We start from the raw sequence: 21,024 nt of genomic DNA, 5'->3' as shown, positions 1-21,024 counted from the left end.
AACTGTGTCCTCTGTGCAAAATGTCTGTTCCTCTCTCCTGGGCCCATTGCCACCTGACCCCCACCTTTGTTCTCCCTTCCTGTCCTATTGAAACCAGGTGTGGCCGATGGAATGTGGGCCGGGAAAACTGCCACATCTCATGGTCTGGCCATGAAATCAGCATGCCCGGGTTAGAGGCTGCTCCTTTACCTGGGTCCCAGAATGAGGATGTCATGGAACGAAGCCACAGCCACCCCACAAACCCATAGAATAGGAGTGAGAGATGAATTTTTGTGGTATGCCATTGAGAGGAAGAAAAAAGCTCTAGATAGTGACCTTGAGCTTGTAAAATAATGCCATATTCCACAGGGTCCCATTACACCAGGGCCCTTCCCAGTATAATGGATTTTACATGCAACAGACAAATTATGGCTTCTGAATGTAACAACTCTGAATAACAAATACTCGACATAAAGATCTTACCCTCCAGCCTCAGTATTTCAGAGTGGGTCTCCTGAAGGAATACATCAATTTTTTCAAAGACCACACTAAGTGCCTCTGCTGTTTCACGATTCCTCATGATGGTAGTCATGCAAGATCAGAGAGGAAGGAAACAACGCAAAGGACAAATCTTCTCCTTCCGGAAAGCATAAGCAGCTTCCTCTGGCTGCTTAAGGACGGGCAAACTGCAATGGCAAAGGCTGGCTTTCAAGGAGCAGATACCACCTCCCCCAGGAAGGCCTCCTTCACCTCTCCAGGACAAGTTCAACAATTCTTCTAACCTGTCAAGACTCTCACTTAGAATCAACTACATGGTATTGGCTTTTTGGTTTTGTTTGGTTGGTTTGGTCTGCCTGACTTCCTCACTTCGCTGCAGGCTCCCTGAAGACAGGGTCTGCACTCCATTCCTCCATCTATTGGCTGACCCAGCACAACACCCAGCACGCAGTAGACTCGATAGGTATTTCTTGTACGGATGAAGGAAGGACTAAAATCCACATTCCAGTCTTCCTGTTCAAAACTTAAAAGTTAGAAAGCAAACTCTGGTCCAACAGAAATGCTTCCCGACGAATAAGAGACATAGTTTTACAAATTCCCTGGCTTCTAACTTCATTTCAAAGCTTAGGCAAAGGCACTAGGCACATCTGGACAGATCCAAATACTCTTTGAAGCCCAACTTTCTAGTTTCCACAGGGAAAGGTAGTCTGTCATTCTCCTAGGCCAACACATGGTCACCAGTGAGCTTAGTGGCACGTGTCCCTGCCTACCAAGTCAAAGACGCTGTGAGAAGGCATTACAGCAAGGACACCTGTCCGCACAGATGGGAAACCCCGGGAGTTATTTTAAAAACACAGATAGCTCCCTTCTAGAAAGGAAAAGGGGTGAGTCAACAATAACTCAGGAATATGAATTTTAAAAACTTTCAAAAACCACTATTCTATATACAGAACCTACTGGAGCTTGTCTATCAAATGATTAACAAAGAAAGAACTCAGCAGTATTTGAAATTCTTGAGAGAGCGAAGTTTCACCTGGATAGGCAGCTGCAAAATGCCATTACAAAGACCTCCTCACTGGACTTCTCACTCCGCCATGAGTCACCCAGTGTACTAGTCTCACCTTACCAGCCACCAGAACGACCTTGAGTAAACCCACCCTTCCTCCTATCTCATTCAGAGGAAAAGCCACAGACTTTATGTTGGCCTACAAGGCGCTACCTGACCCGTCCGACATGCTCTCTCCCTAATCTCATCTCCTAGGACACTCCTGATAATCCTTGAACATGTCAGGAGCAGCACCAGCTGTTCCCTCTGCCAAAAATGTTCTTTCCCAGAGAGCCCCAGGCTCCTCCCTGACCTCCTTCAAGCCTCTGCTGAGATGCCACCCTCTTCCTGCACCCTCCCACGTCCGGCTCCTTTAAATTGCAACTCCCCTCTCCATCCCCACCCCTGCTCTGTTTTCCCCTCTAACATTTTCAAATTCTGTCATTCTTATTTACTTTTTTTCTTTTAAAAGATTTTATTTATTTATTTGACAGAGATAGAGACAGCCAGCGAGAGAGGGAACACAAGCAGGGGGAGTGGGAGAGGAAGAAGCAGGCTCACAGCGGAGGAGCCCGATGTGGGACTCGATCCCATAACGTTGGGACCACGCCCTGAGCCGAAAGCAGACGCTCAACCGCTGTGCCACCCAGGCGCCCCTTATTTACTTTTTAAAATGAATTCTTTATCTTCTTCTAACGCATGGATCTAAGGACCAAGGTTTTTTTGCTGTTTTATTCACTGATGGCATCACTAGTGCCTAGACCGGTGCCTGACGCAGAGCAAACATGCAGGAAATCCCGCTGAATGAACTAATGTATCCTGAGAACGTCCTGTTTTTACCTGTGTCCTCCCACCATCTCTGCATGCATTTGCCATTTATCTTAAAACTAAATCTATATTTGTAATTAATGTAGAGATCTTGTCATTAAAGGCTTTGGGGGAAGTAGAATTGACACTACCCATCATTCTTTTCATACTTCGGTAGCCGAGTGGGAGGGTGAGAGATACAGACCATGCAGAACTGGATATTTCTCTAAATAGTCTGACGGCGAAAATCCTACAGTATATAGAATATCCACACCGTGGGGCTGGATTCAAAATACGCATGGTTCCAAAATAACCAAAATAACATCAGGATAGCAGGCGGCACAGCACTGCACATGCGCCAAGCAGTTCATTATTAACTTTTCTTTTTAAAAGCTGATCAGATTTGCACCTGAGAAAAACATCATTTGGAAGCAGAAAACCGCTGTTACTCAAAGCTGAGTCTGGCCGAGAGAGCAGAGTTTACATTCCATTGTCGGCCAGATCCTTACCCCGCGGAATGTCTGAGAACAGGATTCAGGCCATGAAGAGGTCGGCAGTGCTTCAACCAAACACAACCTCAAGGAATTAAATCTTACACATCGACTTATACATTATACATGTCACTTACACATCATCCATTAGTTTTCAAAATCCCCTTCCCACTCACAGCGGCCCAGCCGAAGGCACCTGAGTGGAAGAATTCACTCCCAGGCATAATTTCCAAACTCAGCCTCCATTACCCCATGTGACTAATTTGTTTGCTTACACGCTCACTGCCCGCCCCACGGTGGACAGCGAGCAGGGGATACGTGTGATCCTGCAGACAACAGGTCTACCTTGATCTCTGTATGCACTTGGGAAAAAGGACAGCACGGGGCCAAGACTCTGCTGTGCTGTGGGTGAAGGGTCCCACACTTGCAGAACCAGTTGACCACACAGAGGCCCTGCTTCATCTGGATCCTTCCGTGCTAGAAGACCGAGTAAACAGACCTGCATAATCAGAGTTTCCACTGCCTTGAGGGGCCGCAGACGCTAGCAAGGTCCCGCTTGCAGGTGCACGAGCGTCCGCTCCACCCACCCCGGCCACTCGGACTCTGTGGCTCTGGGCCAGGGCCGGGGAATCTGCTCTTTAGGACATGTCAGGAGACACACATGCAGGCCATGTCTGGAGAAACACCGCCTTTCAACCTCCACAGAGCTACTTCCAAGCTTCTTACTCAATAAAGACTTGAAAAAAGACGAAACCAAAACCAAAACCCGCCTGAATTCGCCTTCACAACTTTTAATCCATTTATTCACAGAGAGACTGTCTCCGTTGCTGACCTTCTGGAGTCTCAGATCTCAGCAGGAAAAGCTTCAGGCAGGCTAACGTTATCTTACCCAAGATTTGGGGGGCTAACGAATTGAAAAAGAGAAAAATGATTCAGCAGCCACATGGGCTGTGCGGAGCAAGGACCATTTCTTCCTCCAGAGAATTTTAGTGAAAGCTGATGCCGCATCCGAGCAGCCAGTCCAATCAGGGGTGTCAGAACACGGAGTTATCAACTACACCCAGGTTAGAGAGTGAGAACAGCGAGAGGCGCCACGGGCCCTGTGCTCCCTCCAGCCGCTCCCAACATCTCCTTGGAATGGAGAGGCGGGTCACACAAGGTGACAGGGATGGCCCTCGAGCTGCTTGGCACAGGCCGGCCTCCACTTAACGAGTGCTCAGAATCACACTCAGGATGGAGAAATTCACCCTGACCCTGGACACTTGCCCCCTGGCATCCACTCACTTACATTTTTACTCAATTACTATTTCTAAGAACAGAGACAAAAAAAAAAAAAAAAAAAATGCAGAGCCCCACTGCTCAGCAGTCTTCTGTGAAAGGTCTGAAAGGGGTCCGCAGGGTTTTCGCACAGGCCTGGAAGCTGGGTGGGGTGGAGGCCTCCCACTACCCAGAATCTCCGTGGAGTTTGTGCCTATCTCCCTTCCACACCCTCGGAGACACTCCTGATTTTCCCAGACTCACTGAAGAGCAGGGTGGGTTTCCAGTGTGTTTTCACCAAAGAAAGAAGGAGGCCTGCAGCCATTAAATGACCGAAAATAACCCCAAGCGAGGAGTGTCTGAGAAGAAAAACCACACAGAGAACCAGGGTAGGCCTCTCAACTTGTTTACTATGGGAAGAAAAGATGAAAAGGAAATTAATCCAAAGTAGTCACTAAGACAATTATAAAAATTAATGGGACAGGATGGCCAAGGGAAAGCAAAAGGAAGGCTAGAAAGTCTGGGGGCTCTGTGGTCTGGCGGAGGGCAGCGAGGCCAGACCTGAATTCGGATTCTGGCTCTGCCCCCCGCGAGTGCTATGACCGAGGACAAGGTATTTTCCTCTCCAAGCCACAGTTTCCTGACACGTGGGGATGGTCATCCCGGCCCTCCCCAACCCACTAACACGGAGGGGGGGGGGGAGGATCAGGACGTTGCATCTCTAAGTGCCAGGGACAGAGGAGGGATTCAACAAATGTTTTCCTTCTCTTATTCCCTTCCCTTTTCTTTTCCAAAAAGCTAGTGGGAAAAACATCACACAATTAAATCCTTGGTTTAGATAGTGAAATAAAATACAAATGTAGAGGTTGAAAACAAAATATAATCTGTCTCACGAAAGGGAAATTTAAAAGCATGGATTAAACCTTTTACTCTTTATTCACATGGCAGCTTCTAGCCACTTTTGTACATGAAAATAAACGTATAGTCTCAATAGAATCCGTTCTTTTTTGAGGAAACCCAGTGTAACCCACTGTAAATAAACTACTTTAATCCTTCATTCCTTGATTCCTAAGAAGCAAGGTTAGGCATGGTAAACTGCAGAGCAGGATACACCAGTGAACCAGATCTCTACTAAGGTAACAAAAACATTTCTTTTGTCCCTATCTGGGACCCCTGCCCACACTTCGCATCAGTATAATACAAACCTTCTTGGGGTCTCAAAAATGTGAGTGAACCAATGCCAGGATTGTGAGTCTATTTCACAATGTTCTTCCTGAACATGGATCAGGGACAACGGGGCCCCTGAGTTCTTAACTATCAGGATCACCTAAGTCCTATTCTTTGCTGGGATCTCACTGCCCAGCATACAGTAGGCTCTCAATAAAAGCTGACTGAATTGATTAATGTTCCAAATCAGAAAGCACTGAGACCTCGGGCTTCAGTGCTCCACGGCCGGACACGTGGCACTGGCTCTGAGGGGTGTGCACTTACTCTGAGGGTCAGGGCTCAGTGGCAAGCTCCCAGGGCGAGTCAGCCAAAGGCTTGATCCATGACAATCCATTCTCATGCAACCCAGAAATGACAATAGGAAGGTCACAAATAATGGCAACTTCCCCACAGGCCTCCCTCCAGAACTTCCACAGAAAGAAAAGCTCCTTCTTCCCCTTCAGTTCAGTACAAGAAACATTAATTGAGCAACTACTGTATGCCAGGCATAAGAACACAGATATAAAAGAGACACCCAAAAAGGACCCCCGATATTCTGGCCATACTGCTCAACCCTCCAGAGAGCATCGTCCATGGGAGTCAGCAGATCTGTATTTCAGACCACTGTGTCACCCCCGGAGCACAGCTCTCATGTACCCACAACCCATTCTTGCACATATGGCCATCGAGTCATCATTTACAGACTAAACATCGGGGGCATCTTTGTGACTGTTCAGCTACAAGGCTGCATTCCAGAACTCTCTTTGGCCTCTGACAAGTTCCCCCACAGGAGACAGACACTAAAGATGGACTTGATATCACTATGTCAAATGAGGTATAAAGCAGACAAGTGTACTCACCAAGGTACCCACAGAGCACCTGGGACTGTCTGGAGCACAAGCTGCCCACTGAGCCAGAGGGTGTTGTAACAACTGGGCAGACAGCTAGGAGTTTTAAAAAGCACAGTCATTAGCTATTTTACTGAGGCGATGCCTTGTACAGAGCTATACAAAGATTCAAAGTCCAAGAGGGCTCTCTGAATGTACTTATTCCCCCACACATATAAGGTCCCCGCTACTTGGGGACCAAGGATCCAGGAGGGATTCTGGTCCCAGATCTCTTGGCATCCCTTAACCAGCAGTCAGGCTCCTAAATTCCGTTTTCCCTTTAACACGGTCTAGCGTCAAAATCACAATGTACAGTTTATACACGGAAATGGTAAAATAAATACTGTGACTTATGTCAAAGATGAACAGGAAAGGCTTTGACCTCCTTTGACAAAAGACAGCCTACCTATTATGAATAAAACTCAATGTTTCGTTTGGTTGGCCTAGATTTCAGTTTCCTTAAAACACACATCATCATTTCTAACCTGCAGATGAAAAGTCCTTAAATAAGTCAAAAATACAAGTTTGGTGCTGCCCAGCTACAGTTTAAAAATCTAGGGCTGCTCAGGATGGATTAAACATTATCTTCCATGATAGTTATGACATCGTGAAATTTTGAATTTTTATTTCTTTGAAGTAACAGCAACGACATCTGGTATATTGCCCGCCATATTCTTATAAAAAAAAAAATATACACCAAAAAATACCTCCAATGGAAGAGAAAACACTGCTGAGTGTTTTATCTGGGGTCGAGTCAGTGACAGATATAGGATTTTTGCATAAGAAGATGTAGGTTGAAACCCCTGCTCTGTCACCGGTTTCCTGTGAATCTTTGAGCAAGTGCCGGGATTCACCCAAGCCTCAGTTTCTCTAAATGAAGCAAACATCATGCTCCCTCTGAGGGTTCTTAGAAGATCACGATGAGACAACATATTTAAGACACTGGCAAATAGAAGGTGATCTAGGGAGGTAATAATATTAGTTATGTAACTTCTTTGATAGACGAATCCCTGACTGGCTTCCAGGCCGGGGGTGAATACACTTCTTTCCTAGCTCTTTACGTGGATTTAACATCCAGGTACCTGCCGTTCACCTAGGGCATGTCTTCCAGAAGTAGCCTTGTCACTCTGCAGACCAGACTTGAGAACTGCTTTTGACAAAAGACAAAGGGCCTTGTGGAATCCTCTCTCAAATTTTTTTTTTCCATATCTGTGCCTTTTATCTCTTGATTTGAAAATGGACAAGGAAGCCCTTTTCCATACCCTGTGACTTACCGTCTCCAACATTCAGCCCACTAACAAGCCCCCCGTGACATGCTTTCATGCTTCTGTGGGACACACCTCCCAGTCAGAACTCTGTGTCATTGGGATTATGGGGCACTGGATGGCCCGCAGAGGCATGGACGAGGAAGGTCCCCTCGTAGTTTTCTGCAACATGCTGCTCTCATGTTGCCACCATATGCCGTTACCAGCTGCCATCTGCTCACATATGTTCTCACCAAGAAGCAACCATGTTGTTTATTTTTAGAGGCTCTCCACAGCCTTAACCCGGAGAAAATTCCCTCAAAGAACCAGTCAGCAAAGACAGGAAGCTACACTGGGTATAAACTGTTTGTCACAAGATTAGCAAGTCAAACAAAATCTTCTCATTCATATCTGACCTCTAACAAGAGATGCTGAAAGTTATCTTAAATAAAAATCTCAAAGAATGTAACCAGGGAAAGGCAGAATACGCAGAAGAAGTCGCTTGGTTAGCAATACTTTTTCTTCAGACTATGGCCCCGTGCTGTTCTTGGGGGGATTTAACTCCTTTTCCTGGGAAACAGCACCTTCTTCAGGCCAGTGGATGTTGTGGTGCAGAAGAGGGACAGTTCTAGTAACAGAATCCAGATCCCTGAAATTGCTCCGGGTCACCCAGGTCAAAGGAAGTCTGGGTGGGACCACAGCAAGGTAACTACTGTCATTTGCAATTTCCAGCAAGCAGTCCTCAAGTATGCCCCTTTGGTTTACTTTTACTATGCCATAAAGCTGTAGTATTAAAATCCATTCTTTCCTTACTTTCTTTTTTGGTTTTGTTTGTCTGTTTGTTGTTAAGCAATGCCAAAAAAGACAGCGCGCTCTGATGCTGATCCAGGGCCTCGGAAGTAAAGACCATGAATTGGGTAGAGATAAGTGATGCTACAGTGATTATTTAGACCAAAGAAAAGCAATCCGTGGTGTTTTCAAAAATCAATTTCAACAATCTACAGGAGTCAAGTGGCATTGTGGTAGGAATACACTTTTTTAGATCAGTGAGGCTTTGGTATATGTGAAATGCTTGATAAAATGTGAAAACCTATGAAAATCCAAGACAATTAGTTTTAGAGAAATAATCCTTTTTAGAAAGTACTTGGGCATTCACTAACTGATCATGGAGGGCTATCAGTCACAAAAGTCATAAGACAGAAATGCTCCTGGAACTAAAACTTTGCATGGGTCACTTACAAAATGTCTAAAAGACTATGATATTAACTATATAAGTTCTGAGGTTCACTTTGCCTGGGATAACACAGCTAAGAAATAAAGCAAGGAAACAAAACAAAAATGCACAGTGTTTCCAGAGTGTCTTTCTGAATTCCTGCCAAAGAATCACCTGGCCTTCTCATCAAGGCCCACCTGAAAACTACTGAATCATAATCGGGATGGAGGGTAGGAGACAAAGATTTGGGAATCTGCATTTATAATAAGCACTACTGATGATATAGGGAATTCCTTTGCATGGTAAAATTTGAGAAGCTTTGGTATAGGCTTTTGTGACTTACAGCTTCAAAAAGGCCTTTTATTAAGATGAAATCAGAGAATGAGACAAAGCATAAGAGACTCTTAACTAGGGAACAAACTGAGGGTTGCCGGAGGGTAGGTGGTAGGGGGCTGGGGTAACGGGGTGATGGACATTAAGGAGGGCATGTGATGGAATGAGCACTGAGTGTTATATGCAACTGATGAATCACTGAACTCTACATCTGAAACTAATAAGACACTATATGCTAATTAACTGGATTTAAATAAAATAAAATAAAATATTTTTTAAAAAGGCCTTTTACAAAATCTCACTTGACCTCAAGACTATCCAACCAGGTGGATTGTTCGGAGTAAGCAGGGGTTTTGTGTAATGTGAAAGTGTCTATAAGATAGAGAGAAAGTCTTTCTCGCTGCTACAATATCGTAAACATAATTAAATGCCATTACAAATGCTCCAGTAAACTCTGTGTCGGATTAGTCCCCTTCCTTAATCCCTCCAAACCTTCCCTACAGACATTTCTCTCGGGATGGTAGCAGGTCCATCAGGGGGTCCTATCATTTCCTCCCAACACATACTCCAGTGAGTTTCTACTTTACTTGGAGAATTCCCAGCAAATGTTACTGAGAACAGGCAAGCTGGTGATCCCAAATACATAATGACTCGGGGTCAGCTTGGCTCAAGATCTCCCTTCTAGAACCTGGACACTAGTGCCAAGAATTAATGAAATTAGACATGACTCTCTACACATAGTTTCATTGCTGATGGTGATATTTTGTGACACTGGAATTCTTCTGAAATATCTCTCTCTAAGACACACTAGCACCAGTCACCTCATTCTATGGGGGAGAAAAGCACAAGTTTAGTGGGTGAAACAGCAGCAGCTCAGGATTGAGTTCATAGGTCTGACCATTAACGCCCTTAACAGCCAAAGGTTTTCTACTGCAAGGAGGTACAAATGAATGACTAACTTACTAACTTACTATTCAAGTCACCATGATTTTTTAGCAGACATATCTAAAGGTGAGAACGGATGCTTCAGAACCTGAAGAGCCGGCCAAAATTGAGCTCTGGTTCTGCTTAGCTACTTCCGGCTAAAGCCAGGAACTCCGCTCGCTCCTACCTCTGTTCCTTTCTCATTAACATCCAGAGCCCCAAATGCCAAGGTATGAGCTTGGATGTGGAAACATTTCCCCTCAGAAAGTCCAAACAGACCTCAGAGGGGACAATTTCTTTAGCAAATCACCTATCTTCTGAAAGAAAAAAAAAAAAAGTCCTCCACCTGTGATTTTTTTTTTCCCCCTCCTTCTGAAGTGGAATCTGAGTAAGTCATCCACTTTTTTGGGGGCTTGGTCAGCCAGCATCTTACTTGCAAGAGTTTATTATAAAGCAAAGAGCAACAACTTCTATGGTATGGTCATTAAGATGTCAAAGCAGAAGTGAAAATGAGATTAAGCCAATGGATAGGAAAATAAATGACCAAAGAAGAACCAAACCCCCAGGTGGAAGGAATGGAAGGAATGACAAGAGTCCCTGCTGCATCTGGTATAGAGAGAATAACCGCTGATGAACTTTGTCTAAAAAAGCATTTAATTATTAACACTGAAATGTATCCAAAACTGAAACATTAAATGATACTTTCCCAAAAATTCCCACTTAGGTTTTGACAACCATCAATATTTTCGTGCTCTCAAAAGACACGAAAAAAATGCACAGTGTTCTCTTCTAGATGGTGCTTCCATATAGATCTGCAAAGGCCACTGGACCTGCGGTCATTTCAGTGTCTTTCTCAAAAAGCAAACTTTGCATTCCCGCTCACCAAGATGAAGTAACAAATAAGGACTCTTACAACAGCTTCAAGTTATGAATGAGTAGTTATTTGTGAACTAGCTTGTCAAGACAGATGTGGTATTTGTCAGTGTGGTGTGGGTTAGATAGAGAAAGCCAAATGAACAGAGCCAAGGTCTAAGTCACAACATTTTTCTTTTTCTTTCAGGAGACTGGAAAGATGCTACAGTATTTCCTGAAACAAACAACATCTCCAAAAAAAAGCAGTCATAGTCTCAAATAGCGGCCCTAAGGCTCTTCTTTCAGAAACCCAGTGTGTTCCCTCCAGGAATAGCCTGCTTCCCAATCCCCCACACGTAGGCAGCAAGCAGGGCCTGAAGGAAGAGGGGCACTCTCCCCGTGAAACGTGGGGAACATGCCAGCAGAAGGGCAAACAGCTGCCTGGGGAGCTCTGAAATGCATTCAGACTATTTTCAGAAGGTTTGAGCTTCACAACCTCCAGAAAGCATTTTCCATTTGCCTGAGTTCCTCAAATCCTTGTGGTTAAAGGAGTATCTAAGCCCCACGTTTCCAACTTGTCAGGCAGTAACATATCCAAGGGCTCATTTGAGAGAATGAAGGGATGGTCCTGGCCCACAAATAATCGCTTTCTCAGCACCAGGAGGCTTTCCCTCCTTCTAACAGATGCGAAATCCAGTAAACTCAACTCCTCTTGGAGAGCGATGTTTTCTCACACCAGTGAATGGCCTCACTCGGCCGCCCCAGGAAAGCTGGACGCTACCTCACACAGAGAACGTCTTGCACTGTTAACAACCACCCAGGGCCTGGTGCGGCCTCTCCTCTCCGCTATCACCTCCCACGTTTTCATTTCCTCCTCAGATCCTTTGCGGTGACACTTGACCACGTTCTCCTCTTCCTGTCATCCATCTTCCTCTTTGAGACTTCTACTCCCTCATGTCATTTTGTTGCTAAGGTCTTTTTTTAAAATGAATCACCTGACAGCTAACAAACTGTTGTGGCCAGTGCTTGGTTATGGAGGTGAAATGAGGTCCACCACAGTCTAACTTTGGCTGCCTGACCTGGCTCAGCCTTAACTCCAAATGGCCTGGCTTCTTTCTCCACAGACTCTCACTGGAGGAGGTTGGGGGGGGGGGGGCGGGGACAGAAAACCTGTGAGAAGGGCTGAGCCAGGCCCAGAAGCACATTACCCAGAAGCACCCTCTGCACGTTAGCCTGTTAGGAACAACATCCCCTCCTTCCTTTGCTGGATTTCAAACCTTATAACCGAGAAAGATAAAAAGGTGACTGTTGTGTGAGTCATATGCATGTTTTAATATCGCTGAAATATAGATCCTCTCTACTAACTAAAACAAAACCACTTTTGAACAACCGCCATAGGCCTGGAGCAGGGTTTCTTGTCTTTGGTGCTACGTCTTCCCCTTCAGTCTCTGAGACTCTTTTGGTGCCATTCTGTTTTATTTATACTCCTTCTTTTCCTTATTGCGTCCAAAGCCCATGCTCATTGCGCCACTACCAGCCTGCCTTCCCAAATAAATTAATTGTCTGAAAGAGATAGGAGGAATCCCCCATCAAGCAAACTTATCAAAACTCTTGTGAAGAAATGGTTGCAGTTAACGACCAAACCAGGGATCTGATAAATCAAAATTTTTGTACCAACCAAATAGAGTGAGGAAAGTTGCCTGTGTTCAAGGCAGGGAAAGAGACCCAGGGTGGTATCCAAGCCTTCAGAGGTATATCGCCTTCTGAGGGAAAGAATTCAGAGCGTAAGGGTGTAACTCCTGGTAGGAGAGGAGCGACACCATTCTTACATGGATGCACTACAGCATTTTGCCAGAGGACAAGGAGACTCGTGCTCTCCGTTTCCTGGTCTCTATTTTAGGGCCTCGATTATTTGTGGTAACTAAGAGCCTTACCTTCAATAAGCCATCCCCGATTGAAATAGCTGTGTCCATGTCCTCACATGTCACAGGGAAAGTGCTAGTGTGGCCTCTACAGGGTTGCTTCTGAGGATCAATGAAGACAAGCAGGGATAATATTTAAGACTATGCTTGACACAGTCAGTACCTAGCGAAGGTTAGCTGCCATCATTATCCTCACCGTGACTCTCTTCATTGTCTGTTAAACTGGAAACAGGAAATGGAGGGGTGTGAGAAACCCAGTGTTGCTGTAACCACAGCGATATGATCCACCAGGTACATTCTCCCTGATAACGAAGGTGAGTCGATGTCATCTCTCTACAGCTCCTGGTCCTGATGCTTAGGAACCACAGAGCCTTCGTCCGGTGGTTCCCTCTTATTCTCTAAAGGGAAGCGCTCATTCAGTTATGAGGTATGTATGAGCAAATACAATGCACTAGTTTCTATGACAGTCCGCTCCTGTTCCGAGGCAATTTACAAACCAGCGAAGAAGACAGCTGGAGCACGGCTAGATTTTACCGACAGCAGAAGAAAAGAGGCTGCTTTAGAGATGAGTATCAGTCTTGGGGGAATGCAGAGGATGAACTGATTCACATGACTGGGAAAACCAAAGGTTTTGGCATCTGACGAAACCTCAAAGGATGTTTAAAGGTGTTAAAAGATGGATCTTCAATGGAAGAAACAGCAGAGACAAAGGCCTGGAGGCACAAAAATAAATGAGCCATTTGGATAAAGGTAAAGAAGGTGATGTGGCTGGAGTGTCGCACGAGTGGGATTTAGCAGGAGGTGGGGCTGAACAAGGAGGGGCCAGACAGGTCTTGGATGTTGTCTAAGAAACCTGAAATCTTACCTAAGAAGTCTGAATTCCCAAGGTCTTCTTATATGAGCAGACAGGACTAGACATGGTGGGTGGCCAGCCCTTCCAGTCTATGCTTCCAGTCCCCTAAGTGGCAAAGGTCTCCTAAAGACCAGTCCAAGGGAGCAAGGGAAATAGATCCACTGAGTAGCACCTCCAGAGAAAAGAATGAAGTGCCTTCTGACTCCAGGCCGGTAGTCGTGGTTCTCAGAGCATCACTTTTAATCCCATTCTACTATCTCTAAATCACCTCTCTTTAATGTGTCTTACAATCGATGGCATGTTATAATTATCACTGATATTCCTTATTTAGTGGCACACAAAATAATGGCGCATCTTAAAATCAGTGCTGCTTGAGATTCAGTGAATAACAGCTGCCAAGATGGCCTACCGAGTGCCACATGCAGAGCCAGGTGCTTCTTTACTCCTGTCATCCTCGATCCTTTACAACCCTAGGAAACAGGTACCTTCCCCATCTTTAAGTGAACTGGATGAAGCCGGGTTCAGTGAGGCGAACTGCCATGCGTGCAGATATTCTAGAACAGTGAAGAAAAGGCAATTCGGAGACTGTGGGGGAAGAGGTCAAGCCGGAGTCTGATGCAGAGCCAAGGCCACCCAACCGACCAGGGCACAAGGTGGAGGTCACCGGGGCGCAAGGTGGAGGTCACGGTGCGGGCCAGCTCCACACCCACTTGCGGGTATCAGAGGTTAGGAAAGAAAACAAATGACCAAACAAAACCCCGCCGCGCTTGCAGCGCGAGGCGGCTTTCTCAACAAATGACCGAGGCCAGCTTTCAGCCTAACCAAACCCATCGAAGAATCCTTAGCATGCTATTGAATTTAAAATACCTGGAGAACACTGAATTCCTAGGTTTAAAACTATCTTTGTTTAAAGAATATTAAAAAAAAAAAAAGCACGCCATATGGTTTCACAATGACAATGGAAACATGTGTATCTGGGCCAGAGGCACATCGCATCAAGCTGCTCCGAATCCGCAGAGGAGAACAGCGCCCGCAGCACAAGGGCTGCCTGCGGAGAGCGAGCACATCTGGCCACTCCAGAGCCTCTCTCCGGATCCGGCAGGGCCGGAAATGCGGCATCAAGACCGCTGAACCGGCTGTTCTCAGAGCTCCTGCACGCAGTCTCCACCTTACCGCCCAGACCAGAAAGGGGGGCGGGGGAGGGGCGGCCGGGGAGGGCGGAGTCGGACTGAGTCCCACCCGGTGGTCGGTGGTCGCGCGCACGGTCGCCCAGGGCTGGGCTCCTCCACTCTTGTTTCCCTAACCTTCTAAAAATGCAGCCTGCAGTGTGTTGTCATCTCTGGGCGAAGGCCTAAGAGTCAGTGACCTCCTCGGTGCTAACCCAGATTTGATGTGGGATCAACAGTGAGTCATTAGCCCTTTTTTTCGCGTCTCCGTTTCCTCTAGGAAAAATGATCTGTCATTCTTTCATATCTTTATATGAAAGATGCTGCGACTAGGTTACATCAGCGTCTTCTCACCAGGGAAAAGTCGGAATTGACAGAGTGCAGCTCCGTGAGTAGACCCCAGGGGTCGCTGTGGAGACACAGAGGGCTCCAGGTCCCTGGGCCAGGTCAAGGGGTCCCCACCTGCCCCTCTAGCCGCACAACGCCCAGGCTCCGCCGGAGGGGGACTCCTCAGGAGAGGCTTGCATTGAGCTGCTCTCACTTGGCAACAAAGCCTGCCCAACTGCTTCAGTTATAAACAGTATCCTTCTCCTAGTCTTTGAAAAGTATAAGAAGGAAAGGAGAGGAAATACTGAAAGAAGAATGTGACCCAAGTTTACTGGAACCACAGTTAGGCACTAGAGTTAGTACAAGCAATGATATAATAAAACTGCAGAAGTTGAAGTTTGGTCTGTTGTGTATTAATAACTCAATCATTGTAGAAGTCAAGGGGTCAAATCTGATTGTCTCTGATTTTTCTCTTTCTCTTTTTTTCTCACACATCCTCAAACAGAGAATCTTAAAAAATAAAATCCCTGGATATAAAGCAAAAATACTACTATGTTCCAGCAATTCCTAATATTTTCCTTCATTGGGCAACTGGCCAATAGTCCAGCAGTCTGTATACGGAAGGACATGTCCATGAATAGAATCTTAAGTCGAATTCCCTAAAAACCATAGGGCTATTGGTACTCATTCTACATTCCATGATTTCACTTGCAAAATTACAGGGGAAATACAAAAGGAGATTGCTAGCTATTAAAGGTTTAATAGTCGTGTGAAACAATTACAAAGGAGACCTCATTGTGATGTTTCAGGCTGTATATTTTGGTTCATCTAATTCAATATGATAGAATAAACCAATACAATTATTTACTTTCTTCAGTTGTCTAGGTTGGAGACCCCACTCCTTGTTTACATGAACTGCTTATTTTCCTTGCAAGGAAAATCCAAGACAATTCCTCACTTCTTTTTTCTCTGTTCTGACTAACATCACATTGCTGCTGACTGAAGTTACTGATGGGTGGGGCAACAACATCATTACTAGGCTAAATAAATGAATGGGAAGTTTTGAGGTCTCCAATGTAGGTGCTTGAAAATCACAATAATAAAGTATACACCACACAAAATGGTCCAATTCATACTCCCATCTAATGAAGATAACTTTCCGATTATCTTTCTATCCAATGCTCTCATTTTAATCTCCTTTTGATCATACAGATATTTGATTCTTAGGGTATTACTTTTAAAATGATACTCCTCGCAATAATTTGGTAACCTAAAATAGATACCAGGGTTACAGGGTTTCTCAACATGCACATTACTGACAATTCTTTGATGTGTATGCTGGTAGTGATGAGTGGAGGGTAACTGTCCCGTACATTCGAGGATGGGTAGCACCCGTCCCTGGCCTCTCCCCACGACATGCCAGTGGCACGCCTTCCCTACCAGACATGACAGCCAGACATCGCCACAGGTTCCCTGGGAGGTGGGGGCGAGGGCAAAATCACCACCTGTTAGAACCCCAACACTGCCTGGTTTGTTATAATGAAAACAAGTGAGAGGAAAGATAGAAAATGAAACTTTGTCTCCTTCTTTCTTTCTTTTTTTTGATTGTCCAAGCCTCTACAGATATTAACTGTCCATCATCGGGATTCTCACTTTAGTGAATGGAATCACTCTCGAGATTTCTCAAGCTTTGTGCAGTGTCTTTCAAACAGATGTACCCTGAACTTCAGATGGCTTGTCAAAAGGACTAGGGCGTCCACTAATTCCCACTGGGTAAGCTATCAGTAAACCTTAGCATAACTCCACTTTGAGCCTTAAACTAACAGCATGTGAAAAGATCAATAGGAATAAATTCAAAACTAATCAGACCCCTTCTTTAAATGTTGACACAGTATTATTTATATCCCATAAATACCTTCTTGACTAAAATTCATCCTGCAAGATTGGCACCTGGCCAGTTCTATTCATATTTACTGTATTTATACAGTATACCGGGCCAAGGATAATATTTAAAACAAAATATGCCTAAGGGCATATACAATATCTCTTATATTTTTACTTTTAAATCTCCACATTGCTAAAAATATGTAGTCTGAACTGTATAAAATGTCCCACAAAGGGCTATCAGCGATCTGTAATGATATATAGCTCATTGAGTATAATTAGAGCATATTTGTAATATTTGAGCTGAAGTCACTCCCTGAACACTAATAAGCTGGTGGTAAAAAATGAACCAGTGATCTTTCCCATGCCTTCATCTCTGAGGCTTATGACCCTTGCCAGATTCACTGCAAGAAATGACAGGCACACTCCCTCCCTTCAGCCACTTCAGAGATGCCTGAGTTAAAAGTTGGGCGGAAAAGTCCTAAAGAGGGAAAGCTGGTATATAAGCCAATGCTGTACTTTCAGTTTGCTCTTTAAAAATATGGTGGAGTGATTTCTTCTTTCTTCCTTTTTTTTGGAAGGGTTCACTATATTCCAGTATAACTAGAAAGTGCTGGAAAATCAGTTAACCTACTTTCTATAAAATTATCCACAGTTCTTGCACAGTAGTACCCAACCTGCTCTTACTATGCTTTTCTGCCCCTAAACTTCCATAGAAGCCGGTATTCTTTGTATGAAAACGGAGAGCATACTTCTTTTATACAGCACTGATCAGATCTTTTAATCTATTTGGTGGCTGGAGGTGGGATGGAGTAGAGAATCCACACACTGATCTTAAATATCATCCTCTGAAATCCTAACATTCTGAGAATGTTTCCGGTTTGGGGATGATCATTATCCCGGGTTGGATCATCTGGGCTCTTTGGACTCAGGTGTGCTGGAAAGAACAAAGAATCAATGCCCTCTTGGGTAACTAGCTCTCTCCACACCTGTCTAATGATGAGGAAGAGATCAGACCTCCTGTCTGTTATAAAAGTACTGGCAATTCATTTGAACTTCCTCTGCACGTAAACATGGTTCAGCTTCTATATAACCTACTTTACTTGCTCGCCTGCCCAAATACCAGTAGAACGGATACACGTGCTTGAGAAAGCAAACTGACTCAACTCTCTGTTTGGTCTCAATCATTCTGGACCAATTACAGTGAACTTGCTTTCCTAATGTCTTCTTGGCTCCACCCCAGGGAGAAAACTTTACTTCCCAAGGGGAATAACCAGGGCTGTGTGTATTTATCACCCCTGTTGTGGACGGTGCCTAATTACAATAATGAAACCATCCTGCTTGCCAGGATCTCCCACATCTGCTCTGCTTGTGGACAGAGAAGGTGCAGCAAAAAGAAAGGTGGCCAGGAAGACTGGCGGGAGATTCAGGGGCTGACATTCTAACACTGTCAAGTACAAGACATGGCAAGTCACAGAACTAGGATTTGTCAAACTAAAAATAAATATTAAAAAAGAAGAGCACCACCCTGCAATTAGAACCTCTAGGATAAAACTACTAAGATGGCCATATTATCTATTTAGGCAAGACACAGAGACTCTGTGAAGGCAGCCAGCAAGTATATAGGGCATGGAAAGGGGAGGAGAGAAATGGGCAACCAATGAAAAGTTTATGACTTGGGATTTGGAATAGCAAATGTTGAAGCTTTTTTTCTTCTTCTTCTTCCTGGTATTTAACCCTCTCAGGTATCACTGGATGCTGCTGCTTCTTCTTTCTTTCTTTCTTTCTTTCTCTCTCTTTCTTTCTCTCTCTCTCTCTCTCTCTCTCTCTCTCTCTTTCTTTCTTTCTTTCTTTCTTTTTTTTTCCCCCCTTAAGAACTTGGAAATCATTCTCAGCTAACTGTCCTCTTCCCTTCCCCCCAGAGGAACTGCACGATCAATCACTTCACTCCCGCTGCTACTGTATGCCAGCTGGTTTTGAGGACGCTGCCCTCAGATTAGCCAGTTCAAAAAAAAAAAAACAAAACCGGGCTGTCTTCTACTCTGTGAGATTTAGGAAAGCACGGAAATAACTGCAAGGAAGCCTAAGAAAGCTCGGGGAGCCGAGGGCTCAAGAGTAAGAAAGATACGGTAAACCCGTAGAAGAATGATCTGCTCCACCAGCGATCTTAAGAAGACAGGTCTGAGGGAATTCTGAAAAATAACGCGAAGTAAAACACTTTTTAACATCGTCAGAAACGACGTTGCCCTTTCTACCACTCCAGGTGAAATCAAAGGGGGACGTGGTGACAAGATCTCGCCTTTGGGGAGTGTAAACACCCAGCTGTGGCAAGAGATGCAAAAATTGAGGGTTCCGAGGTATTTTTCGAGGGGTCTCCAAATCGGGTTTTGTCTTGGCGATGCTGACATTTTTAGGGGCCTTAGAGACAATAGGGAAGGCTTGGGGAACCCGCTGATAGGTCGGCCCCGGAAAGGGGCGCCTTCCGGAGAGGCTAGCTTTGAGCCACTTTTTTTTAACCCTTCGTGCGCCAATTCGGCGGGCTCCACGCCGCCCGCAGCAAAGAAAACAAGCCCACCGAGACGTCCCGGTTTAACTCGGCCCTAGGGAGCGCCTCTCGTTTGACAGAGGTGGGGGGCTGAGTCCTGGCTGGTGGCCGGGAAGAGACTTTCAGGGGCCAGGAGAGCATTAACGCCTCGTACGGGACCGAGGCGTTGGGGGAAGGGAGACATGGAGAAAATCAAGTCGAAAGTCGCCAACTGCAAGTCTAGCGTTCTCAGGCACACAACTGGCAAAGAGGTGGGTGGGACGGAGGACCGGAGAGGGGGAACGCAGACCCGGACCCGGAGCGGGAAGGGCCGTCCCTGGAGTCGTGGCGGCTCCGAGAGCCTCGGGCAGCGCTAAGCCTCAGGGAATGGAAACGAAAAAAGAGTACTTACTTTCCGAGGGGAAGAAGGGCGGCATGTCTATTTTGTAAACCTCCTTGGCGTAGTACTCCTCGTCGCTCCTCTCGCGCTCGCAAGCGGCCGCCCTCCGGCTCGCCTTCTCCTGGAGCAAGTCCCTGGTGCTGTTGTAGATGGAAATCACCTCCGGGGGGACTTCCTCGGGTTCGGGATAGTCTTCTGGGGGGCTGGTGAGCTTCAGCTTGCTCAGAATCTGCCCGCGGATCGCCTCGATCCTCTTGCGCATGAACTGGTCCATATCGAGCGTGCTGCAGGTAGACAGGCTGAGCGCGGCCGTGACCAGATGCAGGAACAGAAAAGCGCTCAGCACACAGTAGTGCATTTTTTTTAAAGGTGGAAAAAGTTAAAAAAAAAAAAAAAAGGTAAAAAAAAACTAAGAAAAAATCCCCAACAACTCTCAAGTACAGATCAGGTAGATTTTTTTTTTAATGCGAAACTTTTGCAAACAATCGAGAGTCAACGTCCAATAGAAAAAGGTATCTTGCTTGAATTCCTTTAAAAAGAAAATGCAAGTCGTTCCAAAAGTGGAAATATTAATACACGATGGGCAGGGGGAACCCTAACTATGGGGAGTAAGAAAAAGTTTTCTTGGAGCGACGAGATGGGGGGAAAAAAAGAGACGAGTGGCTATTAGGCAGGAATAAATTTAAGAGGAGGAAACGGAGTTCAGTGTGTCAGTTTCGGGTGCGGAGTGGCGGATCTGAACTCGGCTCCTCCAGCCAAAAGGGAAGAGATGAAAAGGTCCCGGGGCTGGCAGCTGGCGAGCTGGCGGGAGGGGCGCCGGGAGCGCTGTGCGGGGGGCCGCCGAGGCTGGCCGGGCGGTAATTTAGGTATTTAAAGAAGGAGCGGTTCGGCCCTGCCTTCCACTGCGGCGCTGAGAGCAGGAGCAGCCGCGGCTCCGGAGCCGAGAGGGCACACGTGTGTGAGCGTGTGAGTGTGTGAGCGAGTGTGTGTGCGCGCGCGCGTGTGCGCGCGCTGGGGGCGAGCCCGGCGCGCCGCGGGGAGGTGGCTGCGCTCCGCAGGGCGCTCGGGACTCGGTCGGGTCCTGCGCGGGCCGCGGCAGCGGCGGCAGAGGCGGCGACGATCCTGCTCCCGGAGCTGCGCGCGGTGGCCGACACCCCGGCCGGCGCGCGCCGACCCGCCCGGCTACTCCACGTTGTGCCGCCGCTCGCAGAC

At 46.0% G+C, this 21,024-nt stretch overlaps 1 protein-coding gene across 3 annotated transcripts in view; it reads right to left on the bottom strand.

Moving 5' to 3' along the window:
• The window catches only part of TGFB2 (transforming growth factor beta 2), an 81,463-nt gene extending 60,640 nt beyond the window's left edge, over nt 1-20,823 (bottom strand). The window contains exons 1-2 of one of the 3 annotated variants that reach the window (XM_044390655.3): nt 19,825-20,823; nt 6,144-6,227 (exon numbers count right to left, since the gene is read on the bottom strand). In XM_044390655.3, coding sequence (XP_044246590.1) covers nt 6,144-6,227; nt 19,825-20,170 — 430 coding nt within the window. In that variant the 5' untranslated portion in view covers nt 20,171-20,823. The remainder of the gene's footprint in view (nt 1-6,143; nt 6,228-19,824) is intronic. The other 2 variants (XM_026517318.4, XM_026517316.4) reach the window with 2 other exon arrangements.
• Nucleotides 20,824-21,024: the final 201 nt, after the last annotated feature.

Source organism: Ursus arctos, unplaced genomic scaffold, assembly GCF_023065955.2.
Source record: "Ursus arctos isolate Adak ecotype North America unplaced genomic scaffold, UrsArc2.0 scaffold_2, whole genome shotgun sequence".
NCBI lineage: Eukaryota > Metazoa > Chordata > Mammalia > Carnivora > Ursidae > Ursus > Ursus arctos.
This window is presented reverse-complemented; position numbering and strand designations above follow the sequence as displayed.